At 37.5% G+C, this 22,549-nt stretch overlaps 1 protein-coding gene across 3 annotated transcripts; it reads right to left on the bottom strand.

Moving 5' to 3' along the window:
• Window positions 1-777: 777 nt before the first annotated feature.
• LOC135685716 (uncharacterized) lies at window positions 778-14,420 on the bottom strand. 3 transcript variants are annotated; one of them, XM_065201757.2, is made up of 9 exons: window positions 14,156-14,420; window positions 12,487-12,522; window positions 11,943-11,978; window positions 8,946-8,981; window positions 8,231-8,266; window positions 6,099-6,206; window positions 4,148-4,372; window positions 2,388-4,105; window positions 778-1,747 (listed from the first exon to the last, which is right to left on the bottom strand). In XM_065201757.2, the coding sequence occupies exons 1-8, from the start codon at window positions 14,307-14,309 to the stop codon at window positions 2,409-2,411; spliced, it is 2,328 nt and encodes a 775-aa protein (XP_065057829.2). In that variant the 5' UTR covers window positions 14,310-14,420; the 3' UTR covers window positions 778-1,747; window positions 2,388-2,408. The 3 variants fall into 3 exon arrangements, with proteins under 3 accessions (XP_065057829.2, XP_065057828.2, XP_065057830.2); XM_065201756.2 differs by having other exon boundaries at window positions 2,388-4,372; window positions 14,156-14,418; XM_065201758.2 differs by lacking the exons at window positions 11,943-11,978; window positions 12,487-12,522 and having other exon boundaries at window positions 2,388-4,372; window positions 14,156-14,418.
• Between the last annotated feature and the right edge of the window lie 8,129 nt (window positions 14,421-22,549).

Raw genomic sequence — 22,549 nt, 5'->3', positions numbered from 1 at the left:
AGATCTATAGTCACGTTTTCGTCTCTGTTTTACGTTTTTGCATTTTGCGACACTTGATATCGTTAAAATCTTCTCGTTAAAATCTTCTCTTAGCTCCAAAACCACTACTGTTACTGAAATTCTAATTAGCCAAGTATTTCAGGATCATAACTTCATCAATAAAATATTCAAAAAGTTTTGAATAAGTTGGTTTGCCAGTAAGTTGGTCTAGAAAACTCTTTCTGTGGTAGTAACAAAGTATGATTACGGCAACAGATCTTGAATAACCGGATCAAAGAAACGGCAAACCCAAGAACACATGGGTGACAGGAAGGTTGTTCTGTTCAAAAGATTTAAGAGCTTTTGATTTTTTAATCTACGGAGCAGAAAGTCATGTTTCCATTGCAATTTATCCCTAGTTCTGCACGCTGTGCCTTCATGGTACATTTTGCTGGACCCGGTATGTCAGTCAGACACGAAGCACTCTTGTTGTCAAGGGGAAGCAATAAGTACATTGCCATGCTGAAAAACGTGTCCACCAAATACTACAGGAGTCGGCAAAAATGGTTAACGTTCACATTGCAATTCAAAAGAGATACATAAAGTAAATGCCGTATTTTCTCAGTTACATAAAGTAAATGCCGTGTTTTCTCAGTTACATAAAGTAAATCCCGTATTTTCTCAGTTACATAAAGTAAATGCCGTGTTTCCTCTTAACCTAAACGACTTGCCGAAAAAGGCACACACGGCAAGGTAAAGGAAATAAGAAGGAAAAAGTCCTCCAAAAAACACCATATGTGCTGTCAAAAATAATTTGTAATCTGGTTTTACATTAGGTTGATTTTGATTCAGAAATCATAATTATTCGCATTACAAAACATTCATCAACACGGGAACTTGGTAAAATAATCTGAGAATTGCAATGATCTAAAACGTTTCATTAAGTTTAAAAGTCAAAATTCGAACAATAATAAATGCAACCAATACATTTCTTGGTACAAAACTACTATCAAGTGAGGTCAAGCTGTCCGGACGCGCTTTGCATACAATGCCATCTGGGCAAATTTCACTGTCATAAGACTTTCGATATAGAGACTGTCTTTGCCCCTGGCCTAAAGGTGATCCAGCTGTTTCATTCCAGAAGTAAAATAAATTTTAGTTGCAAATGGATAATTTCAAAAATGCTATGAATCTTAAAAATCCTAGTCTGAATTCTGGTTTCCCTTTGGTTATTAAATATACTTTAAAACGGCTATAATAACTAATTTTCTTTCGAAGGAATTAATTTTACGCCTACCAAAAAGCAAGTAACAAACACTAAGAATACAGAAATCCTGTCTACAAACGTCTTTCTCCAAGAATAAACCATCGAATTTGTCTTTACATCAACAATAAAACCACAAAACAGAATGTGTACGTGTGTACCTGTCGGTTTGGAGTGGAAGAGGTAGAAGGCCTTGATTCGCGTACCTTTTATGCCCCCAATTCACGACATGACAGTGCATACTCAGCCCTACCCCAAATATTTTTTATACTCTTCACAACAACGTCTTCAAGGAATGAGGGATGAGTATTTCCTGTTTCATTAAATCGAAACACAAATGTACAAGTATAAAATCAAAGTGGAATGCTGACTTTTGAAGTGAATTGATACAAACAAAATTAAAATCCAAATGTTCAAATAGACTTCTGAAGTCTCAAAATACAAAAATGGATTTTGATGAACGTCTTCCCTCCATAATAAACCGTTTCTATATGAGAACTGATTCTGAAAAGAAAAATTGAAGTTTATAGAATATGAAAAAGAAAGTCAAGGAAAATCGTCAAGGAAAAAGAAGAATATCTGCCAAATTGTGAGCAACCATGCAAGTTTTCCGCTAAATTAGCCAAATCAGGTATTCAAATGCAGCTGAGACCTTGATATTTTCACATTTTAAAGAGCTTTAGATATACTCGAATGCTTCAGTATTGCAACTACCTCCATTTGCTGCTAGTATCTTTGAATTGGCAGTGTTACCAAACCGAAACTGACTTTTCTCGTAATTCAATTTTCGAGAGGCATGTACTTGATACTTAAAAAATATAACTTACTTGAAAACAAATACAAAATTTATGATCAAGTACAAGAGGATTGCATTTTTTTGCTGTAATGATCTTTTAACATCCTAATTTCCTGTTTCAACGTTTCTTACGAATCATATAGAGATTTGTGAAAGTCTTCAGTCTTTTTTCAAACTAATGACATCAGACCAATGGTGTCAGGCATACTGGCGGAAGCAACTGGAGCTTAACAATATATTGGAGCCAAGTTGGTTTCTTCATATCATGGAAAGGTCAGTAATAAAGTCTTCAGTATCAAGTAGTTTAGTATCCAGGTAGCGACATGTTTCATTACCAAGGAAACTTACAACTAATTCGGCTCTTGATTTTTACCCAGCCTCCTCTACAGCAGCATCAGGTCCTTTGGACTCAGGGTCATCTGAAGCCGTGGAAGGTTCATCGGATAAGGCAGCTGGGTCTTCTGTTGCTGCGACTGGCTCTTCGGCTGCGGCAGCAGGCTCCTCAGTTGCGGCAGCAGGCTCTTCACTTGCGGGAGCAGGCTCTTCATTTTCGGCAGCAGGCTCTTCACTTGCGGGAGCAGGCTCTTCATTTTCGGCAGCAGGCTCTTCACTTGCGGGAGCAGGCTCTTCATTTTCGGCAGCAGGCTCTTCACTTGCGGGAGCAGGCTCTTCAGCTGCAGCAGCAGGCTCTTCACTTGCGGGAGCAGGCTCTTCGTTTTCGGCAGCAGGCTCTTCATTTTCGGCAGCAGGCTCTTCACTTGCAGCAGCAGGCTCTTCATTTTCGGCAGCAGGCTCTTCACTTGCGGGAGCAGGCTCTTCAGCTGCAGCAGCAGGCTCTTCATTTGCAGCAGCAGGCTCTTCATTTGCAGCAGCAGGCTCTTCATTTTCGGCAACAGGCTCTTCACTTGCGGGAGCAGGCTCTTCAGCTGCAGCAGCAGGCTCTTCATTTGCAGCAGCAGGCTCTTCATTTGCAGCAGCAGGTTCTTCATTTTCGGCAACAGGCTCTTCAGCTGCAGGAGCAGGCTCTTCATTTGCAGCAGCAGGCTCTTCATTTGCGGCAGCAGGCTCTTCAGATATTGGAGCTGGTTCTTCCGACAAAGCAGCTGGTTCTTCTGATACTGCAGCTGGCTCTTCGTTTTTGATAACAGGCTCTTCTGGTACAGAGACTGAATCTTCAGCAGTAGCAGCTGGCTCTTCAACAATAGCCACTGGCTCTTCAGAAGTGACAACTGGCTCATCAGCTACTTGAGCTGGCTCTTCAGATACTGGCGTTGGCTCTTCAGATATGGCAGCTGACTCTTCTGACACTGCATCTGATTCCTCAGAGGCTGCGGCTGGTCCTTCAGACGCTTCAGGAGTAGCAGAGGGCTCTTCAGATACTGCAGCTGGTTCTTCAGATGATGCAGCTGGTTCCTCAGAATCTGCAGCTGGTTCTTCTGGAGTAGCAGAGGGCTCTTCAGATACTGCAGCTGGTTCTTCAGATGATGCAGCTGGTTCTTCTGGTGTAGCAGCAGGCTCTTCAGAATCTGCAGCTGGTTCTTCTGGAGTACCAGCAGGCTCTTCAGAAGCTGCAGCTGGTTCGTCAGGAGTAGCAGAAGGCTCTTCAAATGCTGCGACTGGTTCTTCATTAGTGGCAGCAGGCTCTTCAGATTCTGCGGCTGGTTCTTCAGATGCTGCGGCTGGTTCTTCAGATGCTGCGGCTGGTTCTTCAGATACTTCAGGAGTAGCAGAGGGCTCTTCAGATACTGCGACTGGTTCTTCATTAGTAGCAGCAGGCTCATCAGAAGCTGCAGCTGGTTCGTCAGGAGTAGCAGAAGGCTCTTCAAATGCTGCGACTGGTTCTTCATTAGTGGCAGCAGGCTCTTCAGATTCTGCGGCTGGTTCTTCAGATGCTGCGGCTGGTTCTTCAGATACTTCAGGAGTAGCAGAGGGCTCTTCAGATACTGCAACTGGTTCTTCAGAAAAAGCAGCAGGCTCTTCAGAAGTCGCAGCGGGTTCTTCAGATGCTTCGGGAGTAGCAGCAGGCTCTTCAGATGATGCGGCTGGTTCTTCTGGAGTAGCAGCAGGTTCTTCAGAAGCTGTGGCTGGTTCTTCTGGAGTAGCATCAGGCTCTTCAGAAGCTGAAGCTGGTTCTTCTGGAGTAGCAGCAGGCTCTTCAGATGCTGGTTCTTCAGATGCTGCGGCTGGTTCTTCAGATGCTGCAGCTGGTTCTTCAGATACTAAACCTAGCTCTTCGGAAGCTTGCTCTTTTGATTCTCCTGCTGTGGATTCTGAACTGACTTCCTCTGGTGAAATTACGGGTGTGCCAGAGTCACCCTTCTCTCCTTTCTCACCTTTATAATAAAAATCACTTCATTAAAAGTCATTTCAAATCAAATTTGTTTCAATTTAAAGTTAACAGATGCATTCTTCTCAATGATCTTGTTGGTTCTGATCCACGATGAGTTAATTTAAAGGACTTGTGCCACCTAATTCTGTGCTAAATCCTGTTTTTCTTTTAACTGTAGGTAATATGTACCTGAACAGGTTCAAAAAATATTTTTCACTTTTAACGATTTCCAGTCCTGAAACTCGTATCTAAAGTTTAGTGGCAAACGTGTCAAATATTTTCTACAGAAATTTTCATCGTTTCAAAATGAATTATTTCACACCATGGCCAACAGACTTTCGTTTCATGATACATTGGAGGAGGAGAGAAGGGGAGGTGGATGGACAATCTCTACGTTATTTCGAAATTCCAATTCATCTTTACCGTCTCTCTTAGTAAAAATGCTATTCATAACTGTTATTTAAATGAATCTGACCATGACTAACCAGCAACCTGTTTTTCCCATTACTGTTAATTCACAATCTTTCTTTGTTCAAATTACCTATTTTTCCCCAAGTGTTCTGATAGTAAATGTGATTGAAAGTTCTAGTGCATGCCCATGATACTCTGTAGATTTCTCCAGTAATCTATATTAGTGTCATATACCTTTTTCTAATCGTAGCATGTTAGAATGCAAAATTCTTAAAAAGCAAGGCATTTCTAGTATCAGCTTACAACGTATACATCCCAGTGTTCAATCCCAGTGTTCAATCCCCGTGATCAGACCTCGCTAGAGTGTGCGAGCGCACGAGTGACGCTCGCAGGCAAACCATGCCAATCAAATTACTTCTGTAGGCAAACCATGCCAATCAAATTACTTCTGTAGGCATCTTAAAAAGCGGTCTTAGATAGACTTGTTCAAAGTATTCAATTGGTTAAGAAATTAGAGAAACAATTCAGCTACAAGTTTCACCATGTTAATATTAAGTTTTACTACTTTGTGAAAGTGATTTGTGTAGCAAAAAGAGAATAATTGACTTTTGACAGCAAGAACAAGATGTCCAAAGATCTTGAAATGATTATTTATTCTGTTTGCGTTGCTGCAGCAAACTATCGGTTGATTGAAGGCTTCCGTGTAAAAAAATTTAGGACAAACTACCAATCTGGGTGGAGCGTGCAAGAGATGGAAATTGTGATTGCTGTTAATGGGTAAAATATTAAAAAAGCTGAAAGTATCATTTATCGTAGTATCAAACAATATCAAGCAATAAAACTGACAGCCATTTCGTTCGTTGCTCCAATAAAATTAAGGACACAATTGCTGTAAATTTTCCCTTTTTGTCTCAAGCTAAAGTTTGTTTAAACTCTATAATGCCAATTTTTTTAGAAAACCATGGTCATTCCAAAGTAATTTTCTGTGGAAGTAGTTCTTTGAAAATTTACCGGTCTTTGCATAATTAAAACTTCACTTTATGTCTCTTATTATAAACAATTTCATATCCTACGTAATGCATATGAAAAAAGTCTTGCAGGCGACTTTTGCAAGACAATTTGCTCGCAGGCAGGAAACATTTTTAGGGAGGTCTGCCCGTGATATCCCAAAGTTGCACTATGAGCCCAACTAGAATTCAATTTTAGTACGTTTCCCATTCATAACATTAAAAGGTATGGCATGCTAGGTGGCAAAAATCCCTTAAACAAAAACACAACAAACAAATTAATCATTAAAACAATGTTAAAAGTCAGCTCACCTTGTGTTCCTTGCTCTCCCATTGGTCCTTGTTCACCCACGGGTCCTGGGGGGCCTATAGGACCCTGGGATCCATCGGCTCCATCGTTCCCTTTATCACCCCTTTCTCCTAAACAATTAAATTGTCATTATTATAAAAGTCATATAGGTAAAGCAAAAACACAAGAGCATCAAAATGATCTATTTTTTCAATTCTTTGTTCTCAAGATATTGTGTTTCACAACAGTTGGGAGTTCTTCATGGTAGATATGTTTGATTTCCAAAAACGAATTGAGGGACATTCACCATGCCTGCAATTTTGGTGTCTAAAAGTTGAGTCTTTTAGATGTCAATATTAACTTTGAAAGAGGAATTTGTGGGAAAATTGCCTTGTAGGATACAGCTTTTGTGTTAAATTCTCTAAGTTTTTATAAACTCATTAAAGGATATTTCTTTGATTCAAGTTAAACATTGCTTCAAGTGAAAAATGCTTGCAGATGTGGCATTGGGATCTTCATGTTGATGTTTAGGCTGCAAATTACGCTGTTCTCAATATTGAGCTTTGCCTGTACATTTTACTGGAACTTGCTGCTGCAGTGAAAAACATTTCATTTCCATAAGCTATTCCGTATATTAGCATCAACCCAGGCTATTAGCATCAACCCAGAATACTCAGAGAATGTACCACCCGTGTTGGAGAGCGAAATTGAAGCGGCACTCAACCAAATGAAGAATGAGAAAGCACCAGGAGACGACGGCATTGCAATAGAATTAATAAAAGCAGGAGAAGAAGCAACAGTTAAAAAACTCTACGAAATATTTAACTTATCCCAGGACAAAGAGGCCATCCCAGAAAAATGGAAAAATGCAATAATTATACTAATCTATAAAAAAGGCAAGGCAACAAAAAGGAGATTGGGAACTACAGACCAATAAGTCTCCTCTCTCATTTTCAAACTAAATATGAGAGTTATAAAAAACAGAGTGAACGGAATAATGGATGAAAATCAGCCACCAGAGCAGGCAGCATACAGGAAGGGCTATTCAACAATGGATCACTTACAAACAATCAACCAAATATAAGAAAAGTGCAACGAATACCACATTCCTTTATTCATGGCATTCGTCAACTATAAAAAGCGTTTGATTCGATCAGCCACGGTGCAGTGATAAGGGCTCTACAACATCAAGGAGTACTAAAAGCGTATTTTAACACATTGACAAACATGTAAACAGACAGCACAGCGCAAATCAGAACCGACAAACTGAGTACCTCAATTAACATCGAAAAAGGAGTGCACCAGGGAGGAGAAAAACTGTCACCAATATTGTTTACGGCAGCACTAGAAGAGATTTTTAAAAGGACAGGTTTAGACAGAATGGGGATTAACATCAATGGCGAGTATCTCAGTAATTTGCGATTTGCAGACGATATGGTACTGTTTGCAGGAAGCGAGGAAGAACTAGGGAAGATGCTTGAGGAACTTAACAGAGAAGGAATGAAAGATGGGATGAAAATGAACAAGAAGGAGACCAAGAAGAAATACCAAAGAACGGGAATTTAAATAGACAACGAGAAGATTGAAGAGGTAGAAGAGAACATCTACCTGGGACAGTTAATATCAGCAAAAAACGAGATAAACAAGGAAATTGACAGAAGAATAACAGCAGGATGGCAGAGATTGGGCCAATATAGCGAGTTCTTAAGAAACAAATCAACACCGTTGAGCCTGAACATTGGACACTAACAAAAAGGCCGAAGGACAAACTGGCAGTCGCTCGACGAAGCATGGAGAGGGCAATGCTAAACATCACACGGCAAGATAAGTGGAGAAACGAAGAAGTAAGATCATGGACGAAAGTCATGGACATCCTGGAGAAGGTAGAAAAGCTTAAATGGCAGTGGCAGGACACGTCGCACAAATGGATCCGACAAGAAGCCCACTGAATGGACACCACGAGTGGGAAGATGAAGACCAGGAAAGCCAAAGCGAAGATGGCGTGATGATCTACACGACATTGCAGGTATCATCTAGATGAGGAAAGCACAAGGCAGAAAGTCGTGGAAGAGTTTGTGGAGGCCATCGGCCTGCAGTGGCCTGAACGGCTGATGATGATCATGATGATGATTCCGTATAATATAAAATATAGTACCTTTTTCTCCTGCTTCACCTTGCGGGCCAGGAAAACCTAGAAATGCAAAAGAAATTTAAGGAATGGTTATTAACATTGAATCAAAATTTTGGCTGATCCTTGATTCACAAAAATTACTTATTTACATCATTTTCTTTTTTCTCGAATGGTTTTTGAAATTTTTGCATTAATAAAATCCGCTAGCAGGTAGACTATTGGGCAAAATGAGGCCAGATTATCCAGCCGGATTTCAGATAAAATCCAGTTTCCGCCAGATCCCGAAACTCAAAATCTCTTTTGATTTTCTCCATTTACTGTCTTTTTACTGTTACAATTTCGTTTTTTTTTCATATTTTTCTCCTGATGACACTGCCTAATGCAGACCTTTTCCCTTTCTCTTCTTGTTTCTTTCCTTTTTTGTTCCCTTCTCTTTTTCATTCCTTTCTGGTAGCACCGCTACCATACTATTTTTAGGCCCTGTACTGTATGAAATATCTAAAGGGGGTGTTTTAATGTCTCATACATTATATAACTCTACACTTAAAATATACTTAAATATAGACAATCAATTTGGATTTGTATTTACCTCTTAGCAAAAACAATGAAATAAAATGTTCAACTTCCATAACAATTTTATCTTGTAACCTAGTATTCAAAACAAGTTTTAATTAGCCAACCCCAACGATTGTAAAGGGCAAGCATCATCTCAACAAAATCTTACAAACAGTTCTCTTACCCCTTGGTCCATCTGCTCCTTCGGGTCCTGCAGGTCCTTGAAAGCAATTATCAAAAAATTATAAAAATGATAATATGACAAGGTTTTTCTAGACAAAAGACATAATATGCTACTTGAAAATAACATTTCAACAAAAGAAATGAAATTCATTTATGTATGAGCCTATATTTCTAATTGTGAGAGTGAACTATGTGATAATGATACAAAAGATTATAAAACATTTTATCACCAAACTTAATTTTATCAATAAATAAATAAATTAGTACAGAACTAAAGTTGACCTGAACTAAAGCAAAGTAGCAGTTGACCTTCAAACTTAAGGTACAGCAAACGGTTTTTACAAGCTGACGTATGAGCAAGCAACATAGAAAAAAACATGAAAAGATAAGATGTGGATAAATTGCAGGAGAACTCTAAATATTTGATAAAGTTGGGGAGCAATGAAAGGATTTTCTAGAAAACAGCAGGACATCGGAAAAGAATACAGTTTATCATGTCTCATCAAGAAAAGTTAGAGTTGACATAAATATGACAAGATTTATAGATGCTGTAATTTGATAAGAGACATTCTGCCAAATTCGGTTCCAGGATTAAGGCAAATACAGAAGAATTGAATGTATTTGTGAATAAGTAACCTTTTCAAGCAACAAATCTAGCAACAAGAGAAGAGTAAACCAATCCTGTTTCACTTAACTTCAAATCATTTGTAAATGATTTGACTGAGCAGAAACATCCTGTTAAGAATGCCTTGATGCTACAAAACAATAGCATTACACCTGCCAGCAGCCACCAACACATATTTCAAGGGACAAACTGGCCCTTAGTAAAAAACCTACAGTCTGTGATGACCAACTATGGCTCTAGTTTTTACCATAAGATGACAACATGCGGCATCTTGGAAATTTTTTTACCTCCCTAGTTAAAAAATAAATAAATAACTACGTAAACAAACAAACAAATAAATAAATAAAAAGAATTTGATAGTAAACTTTAAGTAGTTTATGTAGTAAACCAAAACTTTAAGAAAATGTTATTTGCTTTGGCCTTCAAGATAAACAGATAAACGGTTTGAGTTGCCACCTTCATTTTTTAAAGAAAATTTATGACGCCAGACCTGTATAAAAAGTTGAAAAATCTGAAAATTTTGGAAAATTTTTTTGGAAACAACTTCAATTGTTTGAAAATATGTTTGGAAAAACATGTTTTCCATGAATTTCTAAGTCATAATCAGAAAAAAAGAACAAAGTCTTTTTTCAAAACAATCTATGCCTCACCTGTCAAACAATCAAAACAATCAATCAAAACCCTGGACTTTAGACAAAAGTTGAAAAATCTGTAAATTTTGGAAAAAATTTTCTTTGCTCAAAACAACCTAAATTGCTTGAAACACGTTTGGACCACTATAAGAGCTGTTTTTGATGAATTTCTAAGTCATATTTTGAAAAAAATGAACAAAGTCATTTTTCACGAAAATCTATGACCCAGCGCCTGTAAAAAAACTTATTAAATTGTAGTTATTAAATCAAAGTGTTGTATTAAAGCCTCCTAGAAAAATCAAGCTCCTTGACTTTGAGAGTTGAAGCAATATGAAAACTTTTGAGGAGAGAAAACAAGAGCAAGCCACTTGCATCCCAAAACCAGTTTTCTTTGTGTAAGTAAAACTCGACAGCAAAGTGCCCAACTTTCAGAAATCACCAACCTTCAGCTACAAAAATGCTCAAAGAAGAAATATTGAATTAACAACTGTAACATTGTCACAAACAGCTGAATCAATGTGCATTCTGAACATCTTTGACAAGTGTTGCCACTGGATTTCACCTGTGGGTCCTGGGTTAAGTTTTATGAGCTCTTGCCCGCCTTAACAAACAAAGCTAAACCATCTCGATTTGAGGTCATGTATATTCTGCTGCCCAGATACTAATTTGATTGCCCTGTTTAACTCTTTAATACTATGATTTACTTCCAAAGCGCCACATGGTTGATCTATGACAATGATCAAATCGAATATAGGATACCAAGATTGATTTTTAAAAAGCCTTGATTTCCACAAATTTTAAAAAAAACATCCCAACATTTCATGGTGTTAAATTATGGAATTCTCTGCCTCTAGACTTGAAAAATGCTGCAACTAAGCTATCTTTCAAAAGAAACATGAAAAATTACCTTCTAGAGAACCTCTAACCCCATTTATTCCCATTCTAATATAATTGAACTTTTTGTGCATATTGTAAACCACTATTATTTGATTTCTGTTTTTCTTTTTTAAATTGTTGTTTTTTTATTTTTACTGTTCAATAATTTCAAACAAAACTAATATCAAATTATCGTCATTTGGCATCAAATTGGGCACATGGCTCTGACAGCTCCTTCATGAGTATTTACAATGTGTCCATCAGCTGATCTTATACTATCTAATGTTGTTCCTTGTAATGTAATCTTTATTGTTATTAATTATTGTATCTTGATAAGTAACATGCCGTTTCTTGTAATTAACTGATTTGTTGCTGAAAAAGGTTTTGATTTGATTTGTTGATTGTGTAAAAGCCTAATTAAGAATTAAAACAATTTGAAGTAAAATTTGATTTGATAAATCTGAACAAGTAATATCTTCTTTGAATTAGATACGAGAGTGTACAAAGATACAAGGATCACTAGAACTGGTGTGTGATATTATCAGGAACTTTATTTCAGAACATTTTCTTCAAATATGAAGGATGTTACTGTTCTTCAAGGGTGGGTTCATTCTTTTGTCTCTTTCAATATGATAATTTAGAAAACATTTTTCCTTTTAAAACTGGTAGGCTTCAAAACATTGGTACAGTCCATTTTTACACATGTCAATAATATTTTTATAGAGTTAATGTAGTGGATGCTGGTTAGACTTGGAAATATTAGTTTTAGCATAAACAAGATGTCTATAGAATTTTTTTCCCCTACAACAAAATGTTTTTGCAGTTGCATCCATAAAAAGGTAACTTCGCCAATTTTTGAACACACCTGGTGGACCAGTTTCTCCTTGAGGCCCTTGAGGTCCTAAAACATAACAAAATTTAATATATCAAAAAACTGAGTTACTAAAGAAAAATTTAATGCATTTTGATAAGATAAATAACATTTCTATAAACAATTTTATTTCAGAGAAGAAAGACATACAGCCAAAATCTAAAAGTTGCAATGTGAGTGCAATGTGAGCTCTGAGAAAAATCAACCAAGCAATACCAATTTTTAGAAATAGGGTCACTCTACAGAACCATTTTAAATAGCAGGTGTCTCCAAAGGAAAGATTATTTTTTTCTGACAGCCCTCTTCATAGAGAATAAAGTACCACAGAATAAAGTGGTTGCTCAGAGTTCTCCAGAACCTTTTTAGAACAAAGACAGCTTAATTATTCATGTAATATAGACATGTAACATTAAAGCTAGAGATAGTTGATAACCATATTGTTAACAATCTCTCAATTCTATGCCAAAGCAGGAATCTCTGTTACAAAAATGCATTTACATCGAAACATTCAAACATTGAAAGAAAGAAATTGACAAACCTGGAGGCCCAGGTGGTCCTGGAACACCTACACCACCTAATCAAACGATAAAAGAACAAATATCATATTTCAGCAGGAGAAAAGAACTAAGGACTGCCATAATGCTCCTTAATTAAACTTGGTTTGTATTTCAAACAAAGATTCTGAAGAGAACTTCCCAAAACCTTTTTAGTAAATTAACTAGCCAAAACTTTTCAAATAAAATAGAAACCTTATAAAATAACATATTTTCCATGAAAAATGCATTTTCTATACTAAACAATTTTTGGGCTTGGAGCCAGTTTTCATAGCCTTCACACATTGCTGTCAAAGTGTCTGATTAATATCAAAGATTTTGGACCATTTTTATCAACTGGAATTGGAGCATTAGTATCAGCATTAGAACTGGCATTTGCAATGAAATAAGCATTATTTTATATCTCAGCCATGTCACAAACATGACTCTCCAGAGGCTACATTTTAACAGTGTAGATCTCCCACATGCACAGCCATTTCAAGCTTCTTTATTGTGCACAAACCTTATTTTGTTATTCATATAGCATTCAAAAAGAAGGTTCTCATAATAGTGCTATAGTAAATTTGGTGTACAATTTCAAATTTCGAAGTGCAGCAATACAATAACCTTACACATGCGAAAATGACTTCAGCTCTAATTGTGCTCAAATGTGTTGTATTAATCCTGCTTCGATGGATTTTGCATGTATAAAGTAAAGCAGATTGTCTATCATTAAAACCCAAGTAATTAATAGCATAGGAGTGACAAGCATTATTGCTACCAACAGCAGGCTAACCTTGGAGCAGAATATATCAGGAGAGTAAACAAATTGATACGCATATAAATATAAAAATAACTATTCATTTTACCTTTCTTCTTAATTTACCAAGCGTGGCTCTTATTTTCCCCAAAGGGTTCTAAAAGAATCCTTGACCAGACTCTTTTCCTAAAGTATTCAACAAGTTCCCTTTGCCAGTATAGAAATTGTCTTATAGGCAACCTCAATCCCCTAAAGACTCGTGTTCTTCTTTAGAAAAATCTAAAATCTCAATGTTTTGGAAATTTCAGGTTGACAGTTCTGACTTCACGATTACATGTTAAACAATTTTGAATTCATAATCAATGGTTCATCTTATACCAATTAAGCTGAAATTAATTTGTTTTAGTCCGCAGGTAAATTATTTATCTTATTAAAAACTCACTACCACCCCGATTAACCCCCACTATTATAATGTAGTTTCTTAAATTGTTTTGGTAGGGTGTGGTCCTAACGATTTTTATGTAGGAGCAAATGAAATGCAATTCATCGCTAGTGTACGTTAATGCCTTAGGTACAAGTAAGTATTGATCACTGTTATACCAATACAATATACATCAAACGATCAACAATATTTATACGCGAACATGGAAGAAAATCAGTAGAATAAAAAGGAACCAGTTTAGTCGCAAAAAGGTAACGCAAAATTGCTTCTACAAGTCCACTATTACAATCAACAATATCTGTGACACGTGTACTAAACAGCTCTGATTACACAAAGATTTAACAAAAGGCAACTCATCAAGCTAAAAAAATTTGAACGAATGCTTTTGAACCCTCAACAAAAAATTACAAGCGTTTGAAGCTAGAAACATACAAACAGTTCAAATACAAAAAATAAGGCCTCGGCCACTCACCTTGCAGGGGTATGAAACCATAGATCACTGACACAGTTATTGCTAATGCAGCCGTTGCAACCACGAAAACAATTATCTGGAACAATGATAATTGCGATGGTGCTGGCTCAACAAACAATGGCTGTGTATCCTGCTTTTTGCCACCTTTCCCCATCTTTTTCCTTTGGCCTAAGGCCCCCTCTTCCAATCTATAAGGTGTAAAGGAAAGAGAGCGTTTTTCCGACCTTCTTTATTCTGCATCTATGCGGGATGTTGATATGGAATAATAAATGAAGTTAAACCGCAACAGTTACCCGCCAACCCCATTGGCCAATTCAATGGATTTCCTATTGTTTTAAATCCACTTCCGCTTTGTTTAACAAAACATTTGGGTTGTTAAAATACAAATTGGTTTGTTTTTACAGACACTTTTGTTTTAAGAGGATCTTCCCGGATCTTCCAGTCTTCGCTTGCCACATGGCATAAGAACAACCTCTTTATGACATGGAGAAGCACCATATGGGGCCCTCAAATTTCTCAGCTAAATTTTTAATTACAATATACGAGATAGCAAGAGCTTGGAAATAATTAATTACGCACAATAAAACTCATAAAGAGATATCTAGATAGTCATGTGTGTTTCACATGGGCTCCGACAAAGGTTGAAAAGTGGGGGGGGGGGGCAAGGGAAAATTCAACACCCATAACAAACGAGTTTGAAAAAAACTCTATTGCTTTGCAAAAAATTGGTTTTGTATGTTATACTGAAGGACACATGAGAAAAACTCGCAAGGAGCTATCGAGTCATATGTCCTAGTGACGTATTTAAACTCAAGATTATAATTTTTATTTCAGTTTGAAGTAGTGTATAACAGTAAGAGTAAAAAATTAAGAATGTAAGAGTATAGAGAAAAAAATATATACATATATAAAGGCGATAGGCTGGTCAATTTCACTGGTTAGGGATATATCTAAAAAATGTAGGAAGAATTCTTATGGCTTAGGAGTTCTGTAAAAGGTATAGTTTCATCATTTTTTAAAGGCATTTTTGTTGCGGATATTCTTTAGTTTAATTGGCAAGGAGTTCCAATGCTTAACCCCATCAAATGTCAAAAAGTTTTTTTTTGAAGTTTGTAGAGATAGAGGGAAGAGAAAAACCAAGATTGGACGATTGTCTCGTATTATAGCAATGTAATTTACTAGTTTTGATGAATTCCTTTTGAAGAAAGTTATTATTATTTTTCTGGTTGATTTGAAACATAAATTTCGATGTTTCGAGCTTGTATAGATTTTCTAAGTTTAATAACTTGAAACGTTTAAAGATTAGTTCTGTGTAAGCTGTGAAAGAAGCAAAATCTATTACTCTGACAGCTTCACATAGGCTTATTTTCAATGGTTCAAGAGTAGTTTTATTAGCACTTGTATAATCATCAGAATCAATATTTAACAGGTTCATGTCGAAATCTCCAGTAATAAATACTGTTTTCTTTTCGTTTTTGACTTTGTTTGAGATAGTAGTTCAGAAAATCGCTGAGTTGTTTTACTGATGTTTCTAGCTCTTTGTTTACTTGTGATGTTTCTAGATCTTTTGTCAAATCTTCGTTTCTCTTCTCTAATTCCGTATTAACTTTCAGAAGGTTTTCTGTTGTGTGTTTGAAGTTCTCAAATTGACTGTTAATGACCCTGTGAATGGGCCATGGCCCCCCTGAATATGTGGACAATTGGAGTTGAGGGAAAGTAGTCTGTTAAGCTGTGGGTTTTGAATGAAGTGAATTGAAGTGAAGAAAAAGTATGTTGAGTTGGGGCAACCAAAAATTAATCCCACAGGATTTTTTGGAAACCGAAATTTTTTGCTATCGAAATTAGGCTTGCTGACAGCGCTAGAAAAACTCGTTTTACACCGATTGACTTGCAAACTAGCAAACTTGATATTCTTTAGGCATCCAAAACATATCTATTTTCAGTTTTTGACTCTTCTTCGTCATCAACAAATAAGGTATCCAGCTCGTCTTAAATATTTTCTCTGGCTGAGCTGCTGCTTCTTCGGTCTTTTCATAGTTTCTCTTAATTTTTTCTATTGTCACATAAACAATTCTATTGTTCCAGCGGTTTCAATTTCAACGCCTCGATTTGTAAGTCTTAGTTGGTCAGAAATTCTAATTCCCTTCTTGCGATAGGCAATCGAAAATATTGGAAACTGTTAATGCCTCCAATTAATTTTCTTCAGAGACTATAAAAATAAAAAAGACCTACTCTAAATATAAGTTTATGACACTGTTACGACAGAGGGTCTCCACACGGAGAATATCACGTGACAATTACACAATTGCACTGTGATTGCATCAGCGTCTGTATTCATCATCATCAGGTACCATGTTCTATCAAAAGGTTGGCTACCATGACCCTCCAACTATCCCAAAACCTGAGTTTTGGTTTGTTGTCATGGTCATAGATAAAACTAAGGGGCAGGGCCGTCGTGAGGCAAGCCTTGTTGGGGGGGGGGGTTGTGGACTACAAATTACCTCTGCAATGCATTTTGTCAATCTAACTCTGTATATAATTCGCAACATTAATTTCAATTTGATAATAACGGAATTTTCCTAATAGTTTTGTCAAATTTCTATGTCGGGACAGGCAAGGATATAATTACTACCTGAGACGGCACCATGGTTGCCGCCGTAGGAGCAGGAAAATTTCGAATTTTGATGCTTCTAGTTCCCTGGAAAATGCACTCTTTTAAGCAAATTCCATTAAAGCAATCCTCCTAATCCCTTTGAAACTTATTTTTTTTGCAAACAAATTGAAAAGCAGATAGAAACAACTGGTACAATTTCGCCGTGCTCTTGAGAAATACCATGTTATCAGTTACTTCTAAAGCTAGATAACAAGCAGCACTGGGTGTCTTTTAAGATTCCTCTTTCCATCTTAGCATACCTTTTGAATGTTAAAAAATCTGGAGCTCATAGTGAATTGCAGTTGACGCTTCTACCGAGAAAACACCCCACGGTCGCGACGCCCCTGCTAAGGGGCTAATAGTAGAGTTGGGCCCCCAGAACCACCTCTACAATGTTCTTAAAGGGACACCATCCCTCTTTCCGAGAGTTCTTCCGCCTGAAGCCGTTGACCCCTGGAGTGGTAGCTCCCGCCGAGTTAGCCGTTGGCCATCGCTCGTAGCCCTGAGCTAGGGAACCCTGCCAGGTGGTATCAGTCGGGTCAGGCTGGACCTGTAAGCTAGTGGAGGAAAGGGACGCTTTAATTCCCCATTCATGTCCTGTCGGAGCATGCTACTGCGTCCGTAGTACGTAATCATTATTTTAAGGTTCATCTTAAGATATAAAAGGAATGGTCTTATAGTTAGATTGAGTCTTGCCGTAAGAGTCTCCAACTCAGTGTGTCTTGTCGCTAGCAGGGGCGTAACTTGGCCAATAGTTTTGGGGGGGTGAAAAGGGTTTCTGCCCTGCAAAACTGAGTGGTGCCCTGCAGACCTCGTAGCAACGGTTTGTCTATAGGTTACTAGTGAAAGCTTTACCAGTGTACACTGGTCTTTACCAAGGACAAACTTCTAAGAAATAAAAACAAACTTGAAACTTCATTGCCTATGAAATTTCTATTTCTCTACGTGAGCGTAAATTGTTTTTTTATATTCACTTCATTTAATGTTGGTTTGCAAAATTAGGCTAATAAACAGCTAATTGGGGGGGGGGGCACATGATGTAGACAGCGCAACGAAATTTAATCCAGTGGGGCTAAGAGTCGAGTTTAGTGAGGTAGGAGGACCCACCATGGTTGGGTCCGACGTGAAGAAATTTTTTGAAATTATACCTTGTAAAAAGGGCTAAAAAGCATCTTTCAGAAAAAAATTTAGCAAAATACTATTGTGCTAAAAGAACTGATTGTTTATTGAAAATATTATTGTTTATTGGGAAAAATAGGGAGGGGGATGTCATGCTAAAACTCTAGTGTTAGACGTTTGGGAAGGAAAGAAACGACAACCTTTCGTTTCAGATTGCACGTAGTTGTGAATGACAGAGGAAGATGTTGTTTTTATTGGGAGAATTTTTTTTCCTGAACAGAAATGTGCAGTTTCTTGTATCAAGAAGGCCATGTTTACACATCCAAAATTAAAACATTGCAATGATACAGAAAATGATTTACTGAATTAATGCAAATAAAAGAAAAATAATAAAAATATACGTGACAAAGTTAGCAATTAGATAAAACAAAATCGGTATCTTAGCGATTTATTATGTTTTTTAGTTCATGCACTGTTAAAAAGTAATAGAAAAAATGATAAAAAAATTCCTATCTTTACCAAAGTGAGGGACTTCAGCCCCTTATCCCCTCCCCCAGTGACGCCGTGCTTGTCATGAAAATAATTTACAACTTAAATTAATTTGCATGACTCAACCTTGCCCTCATAAACATATGCATCAATCATTGCATCCATTGGCTATGACTTTCGGTAAGAAATGCTTTCGCTTTGCAAATAACGGAGCTTTTCCTTACATACCTGTTCCGTTCTCTAAAATGCAATGTCAGGAAGGGAGGTTCATAACAAATACGATATTTCCATTTCAAAATTCCTAAACGGCTCTTTATGAACTTCAGAGGTGGCATTTCTGCGTGGCAATAAAGCTCTTCTTGGCGCCCTGCGAAATCTTCGATTGCCCTGCGAAATCAACTATTTTTTGGATTGGGGGGGTGTCACACCCCCACACCCCCCCGGTAGTTTCGCCCCTGGTCGCTAGCTTGCTGAATGGTGTTTGCCGTTACATTGTCGTCGTTAGCCGTTCAAGATATTTCTAGTCATTTGCCGTGAACTGGTGAATTAGAAGAAATGTAAATCATTGGAAAATTGGAGAGCAGTTTTTGCCATATTTATCGTGTACGTTTCTGCGAAAAACCTCCGAACTCACGTTGGTAAAACCCCCTTTTAAGCGATTTTGCATTGGTGCCCCGTGTGAGGACAGCCGTGCCGAAGAAAAGGAAGATGAGCACTGATCGATACCTGCGGACCACAGACGACCACAGTGGGACACGTGGTCAAATATTGCAGAAGATGCCCGTTGAAGCAACCATTGCAAGAAAAAGCTCCTGTAGCCGTGGACGCAATGAGCCAAGTTTTTGAAGCCGAAATTCAGACGAGAACGACAACCCAAACCACCACTGACCCCTTCGTTGCCTTGTGCAAGTTGTTCCGCCAGTTAGAAGAGCAAACAAAAGAGCTTGCTAACCTGATGAAAGAACAATTGGGCCAAACAATAGAATTCGACGAGGCAGACATTTTTAAAACGTCCCTGACAACGATATCCAAAGAAATGACGTCAATCACCGATCTACTGTTGGCCCCATCACATTTGTGCAGATCATCATCATCATCATCATCATCATCATCATCATTCTTATCACCGCAGATCATCATCACCTAAGAATAGCCGTTTAAGATATTTCCAGTCGTTTGTTCTTTTCTTGGTCACCGTTTTCTTCTTTCCCCAACGCATGAATCCTCCCCTCCTAAATTTTTTCTAAAAATCAATAAACAATGTTTTTTCTGAGAATCGTCGAATTGTCTATTGCGAGCGGTTTTATAATTTGTTAAATTTTTGTCTTGGAGATGCATTTTTAGCCCATTAAAGAAGACTTTATTTCAAAATATTTTTTCGCGTCGAACCCAACCATGGTGGGTCCTCTTATGTCACTAAACTTGATTCTTAGCCCCCGATTCAATTTCGTGCGCCCCCCGTCTTTGTCCGATTCAATGCTGCCATTAAATGCTTTAAACTTTCAAGTTGAAAGAACTGCTATTTGATAACTACTAAAGAAACTACTAAATTGCTAAAGAACTACTCTCATAACAAACTTGAGCTATGTTTGTAAATCATACATAATAAATGTGATGACACTAGGCTGATAAAATCGCCCATAAGCAGTGGCGTAATGGACTAAGGTTACCTTTAATTAAAAAACATAGGAGCCCCAAAAAAAGAATTTTTCTGAGTTATTTTACTCTGAAGTTGGTATTCTAGATATAATAAACGGGTTCAAGGGGCCGCCAGCCTGTATGAGATATCAGCAGGGGCGGTTTGGCTCCAAATTTAGGGCCCGGGCAAATTCGTCGAGAAAGGGCCCCGAAATTCATATTAAGTTTGCTTTTACGTGGAACTCTTTTACAGCTGGCTTAAAAGGTTATTGAAATATTGCTATTAGTTTTCCTTAATTCACACCACATAGCTAAAGAAACGCAAGGTTCATCACAGTGGAGCCACATAAAAAAAAGAAATACCGTATCATAGAAATGTAGCCAAATATGGAACTTAGTTCCAAACCAAATAAAATACTCGGAATTTTGATCGTTCAATTGAACTTGTGATCTTTGCAAGGAATACGTATGCAACATCTGTTATACTTAATTTACATTATATCTAGCATTGGTAATTCAAATTAATGGGTTTTCATTAGCTTGAGTAAAGCTAAAGATTGTATCAACTTCAAATAAAAAAAGGAAGAAAAAAACCAGGGCTGAAGGCATTGGCGTAAAATATTAACATGGGGACTCTACAATCCTTTTTTGGGTCCGCGTCATTTTCACTGTATTGCTTAGGATTTTATTGTGATGTGGGCTAAAAGGAAAGAGAAAATCATGCCATTGTTGGGGAAAAATTATCGTTTTCTAGCTGAATGACTTTTGAATGGGAGAAGAATGTAGGAAAGAAGATTTAACGGCAGGTTGTGATCGAGAATTTATTTTTTTTATAGTTTATGAATTTCTAGGGTAAAATCTGGCTGCATTATGGGTCGCTGTAGTGTTTCTACCACTAAACCTTTGATTGGTGGAAGGCTAAACCCCTCAAACATAAATGTTTGCAATAAAGTAGTATCATCCAATACAGCAAATCATGGGCCTAATGGAATGTCTCAGTTATTCAAGTAAATCTTGATGTCTATTTTTCCAGTCAAAGCACTTTGGGGATTGATAATTTTTCCGATCATTAGTTGAGCAGCCAGGTTGATTGATTGGTTGAGCAGCAGTCAAGATGGAAACATCAGTAGGCAGGGCTGGCGAAACGTTATTGGGAGGTTGTTAGGGGGGGAGGGGGGTCAAAGTGTTTAGATTGCTCCGGGGTTTACTAAAGATCACCACCATGGTTAGAAATTTTAGCCGAATTCAAGAAAAAGTTCGGAAATATGACATTATAGGGATTGGGCAGTGAATGCATCTAAAATATTTACACCATCAATTTTGACTAAAGGAGGATCCTAGGCAATGCCTGTTAGCTTTCTTTTACAATAATCCCCATGGTTCAAAGGGGTTTGATTTTGACATAACAATGGGAAGGACGTTAGAGTTGGTTTTATAATAAACTTAAAGCGTTTAACAACGCTTGACTACGAAGAACAACATTTTAACAACGAGGAATGAGTTGGAAAAAGTGCAAGCGATCGAATGTGGAGAGTCTGAATCAAAGCAGCTGACAGCTCTGGAGGATAATCTGAACTGAAACAAACAAAACTGGCAAAAATAGAAGGAAATGGAAAAAGGTTTGAAGTACAACAAAATAAAGCAACGTCTTAATTTATCATTCTGCAAAGATTTCCTTTTCGAATGAGCATGTAGAAAAGGCTACAGCTTTAGCTTTCTCTTCCTTGCACCCTTATTTGTGGCTAAAGATGACAGTTTTTGACCAGTGAAATGTGTTCGAGTAAAGCAAATCTCCTCAAACTTTCCCAGTAACTCTATGAAAATAATTGTCGTCCCTGATGATAATTTGTTCACAATTACCGACAAACCAAGATCAAAATCTCAACTTTTAGCGACAGGTGCAACATTTCCGACACACATAACTTTAAGCAAATTTCTAAATGAAACGATAAAAAACCTTTCTTGCCTGTAGAAGAAAGTACCTGAGTGTTCTCAGTAAGATATCTTCAAAAGTAGAGAGTCATTCTATTCTTTGTTTAGATGCCAAACTGTGTCTACATTTCTATGAGTATAAAGCTTGTAATGCATCTTAATCTTTCAGTTGCATCTCGTCACCTTTTCTTGTTCAGTTTACAATGGCAGACATGTACTGGAGCAAAAATTTCGTCCCAGCTTTCTATGCGTTACACGATTCTTGTCTAACCGAAGAACAAACAAGGAGGGGGGCTGAGCCCTCCGCTGTTTTGATGTATATCTGATTTGCATCAAAGTAATCTACCTTTCTAGAAATTGAGTCAAAAATCTGTTATGTCCTTGCAAACTTCGAAACTGAGGGGCCGAAGAGAAATTTTTCGCGATTTTGGAACTTCCATTAAGTATCCTATTATTGCGTTGGGAACAGTAAGCCCTTGACCTAGAATACTGCATGCTTACATCGGGTCCCAAATGCTATTTTTACTTATTCTGTATCTACTTATCTCGAGAGAGTCTAGGTG

This window comes from Rhopilema esculentum, chromosome 15, assembly GCF_057945365.1.
Source record: "Rhopilema esculentum isolate cy_ngs chromosome 15, ASM5794536v1, whole genome shotgun sequence".
Taxonomy (NCBI): Eukaryota; Metazoa; Cnidaria; class Scyphozoa; order Rhizostomeae; family Rhizostomatidae; genus Rhopilema; species Rhopilema esculentum.
The sequence above is the reverse complement of the archived record's forward strand: the minus strand, read 5'-3'. Positions and strand labels throughout refer to the sequence as shown.

Coding starts and splice junctions, on each gene's coding strand:
- LOC135685716 (XM_065201756.2), bottom strand. CDS start 14,309: ATGGGGAAAGGTGGCAAAAAGCAGGATACACAGCCATTGTTTGTTGAG. Junction 12,523..14,155: donor TGGTTTCATACCCCTGCAAG/GTGAGTGGCCGA, acceptor TCGTTTGATTAG/GTGGTGTAGGTGTTCCAGGA. Junction 11,979..12,486: donor AGGACCACCTGGGCCTCCAG/GTTTGTCAATTT, acceptor GTTATGTTTTAG/GACCTCAAGGGCCTCAAGGA.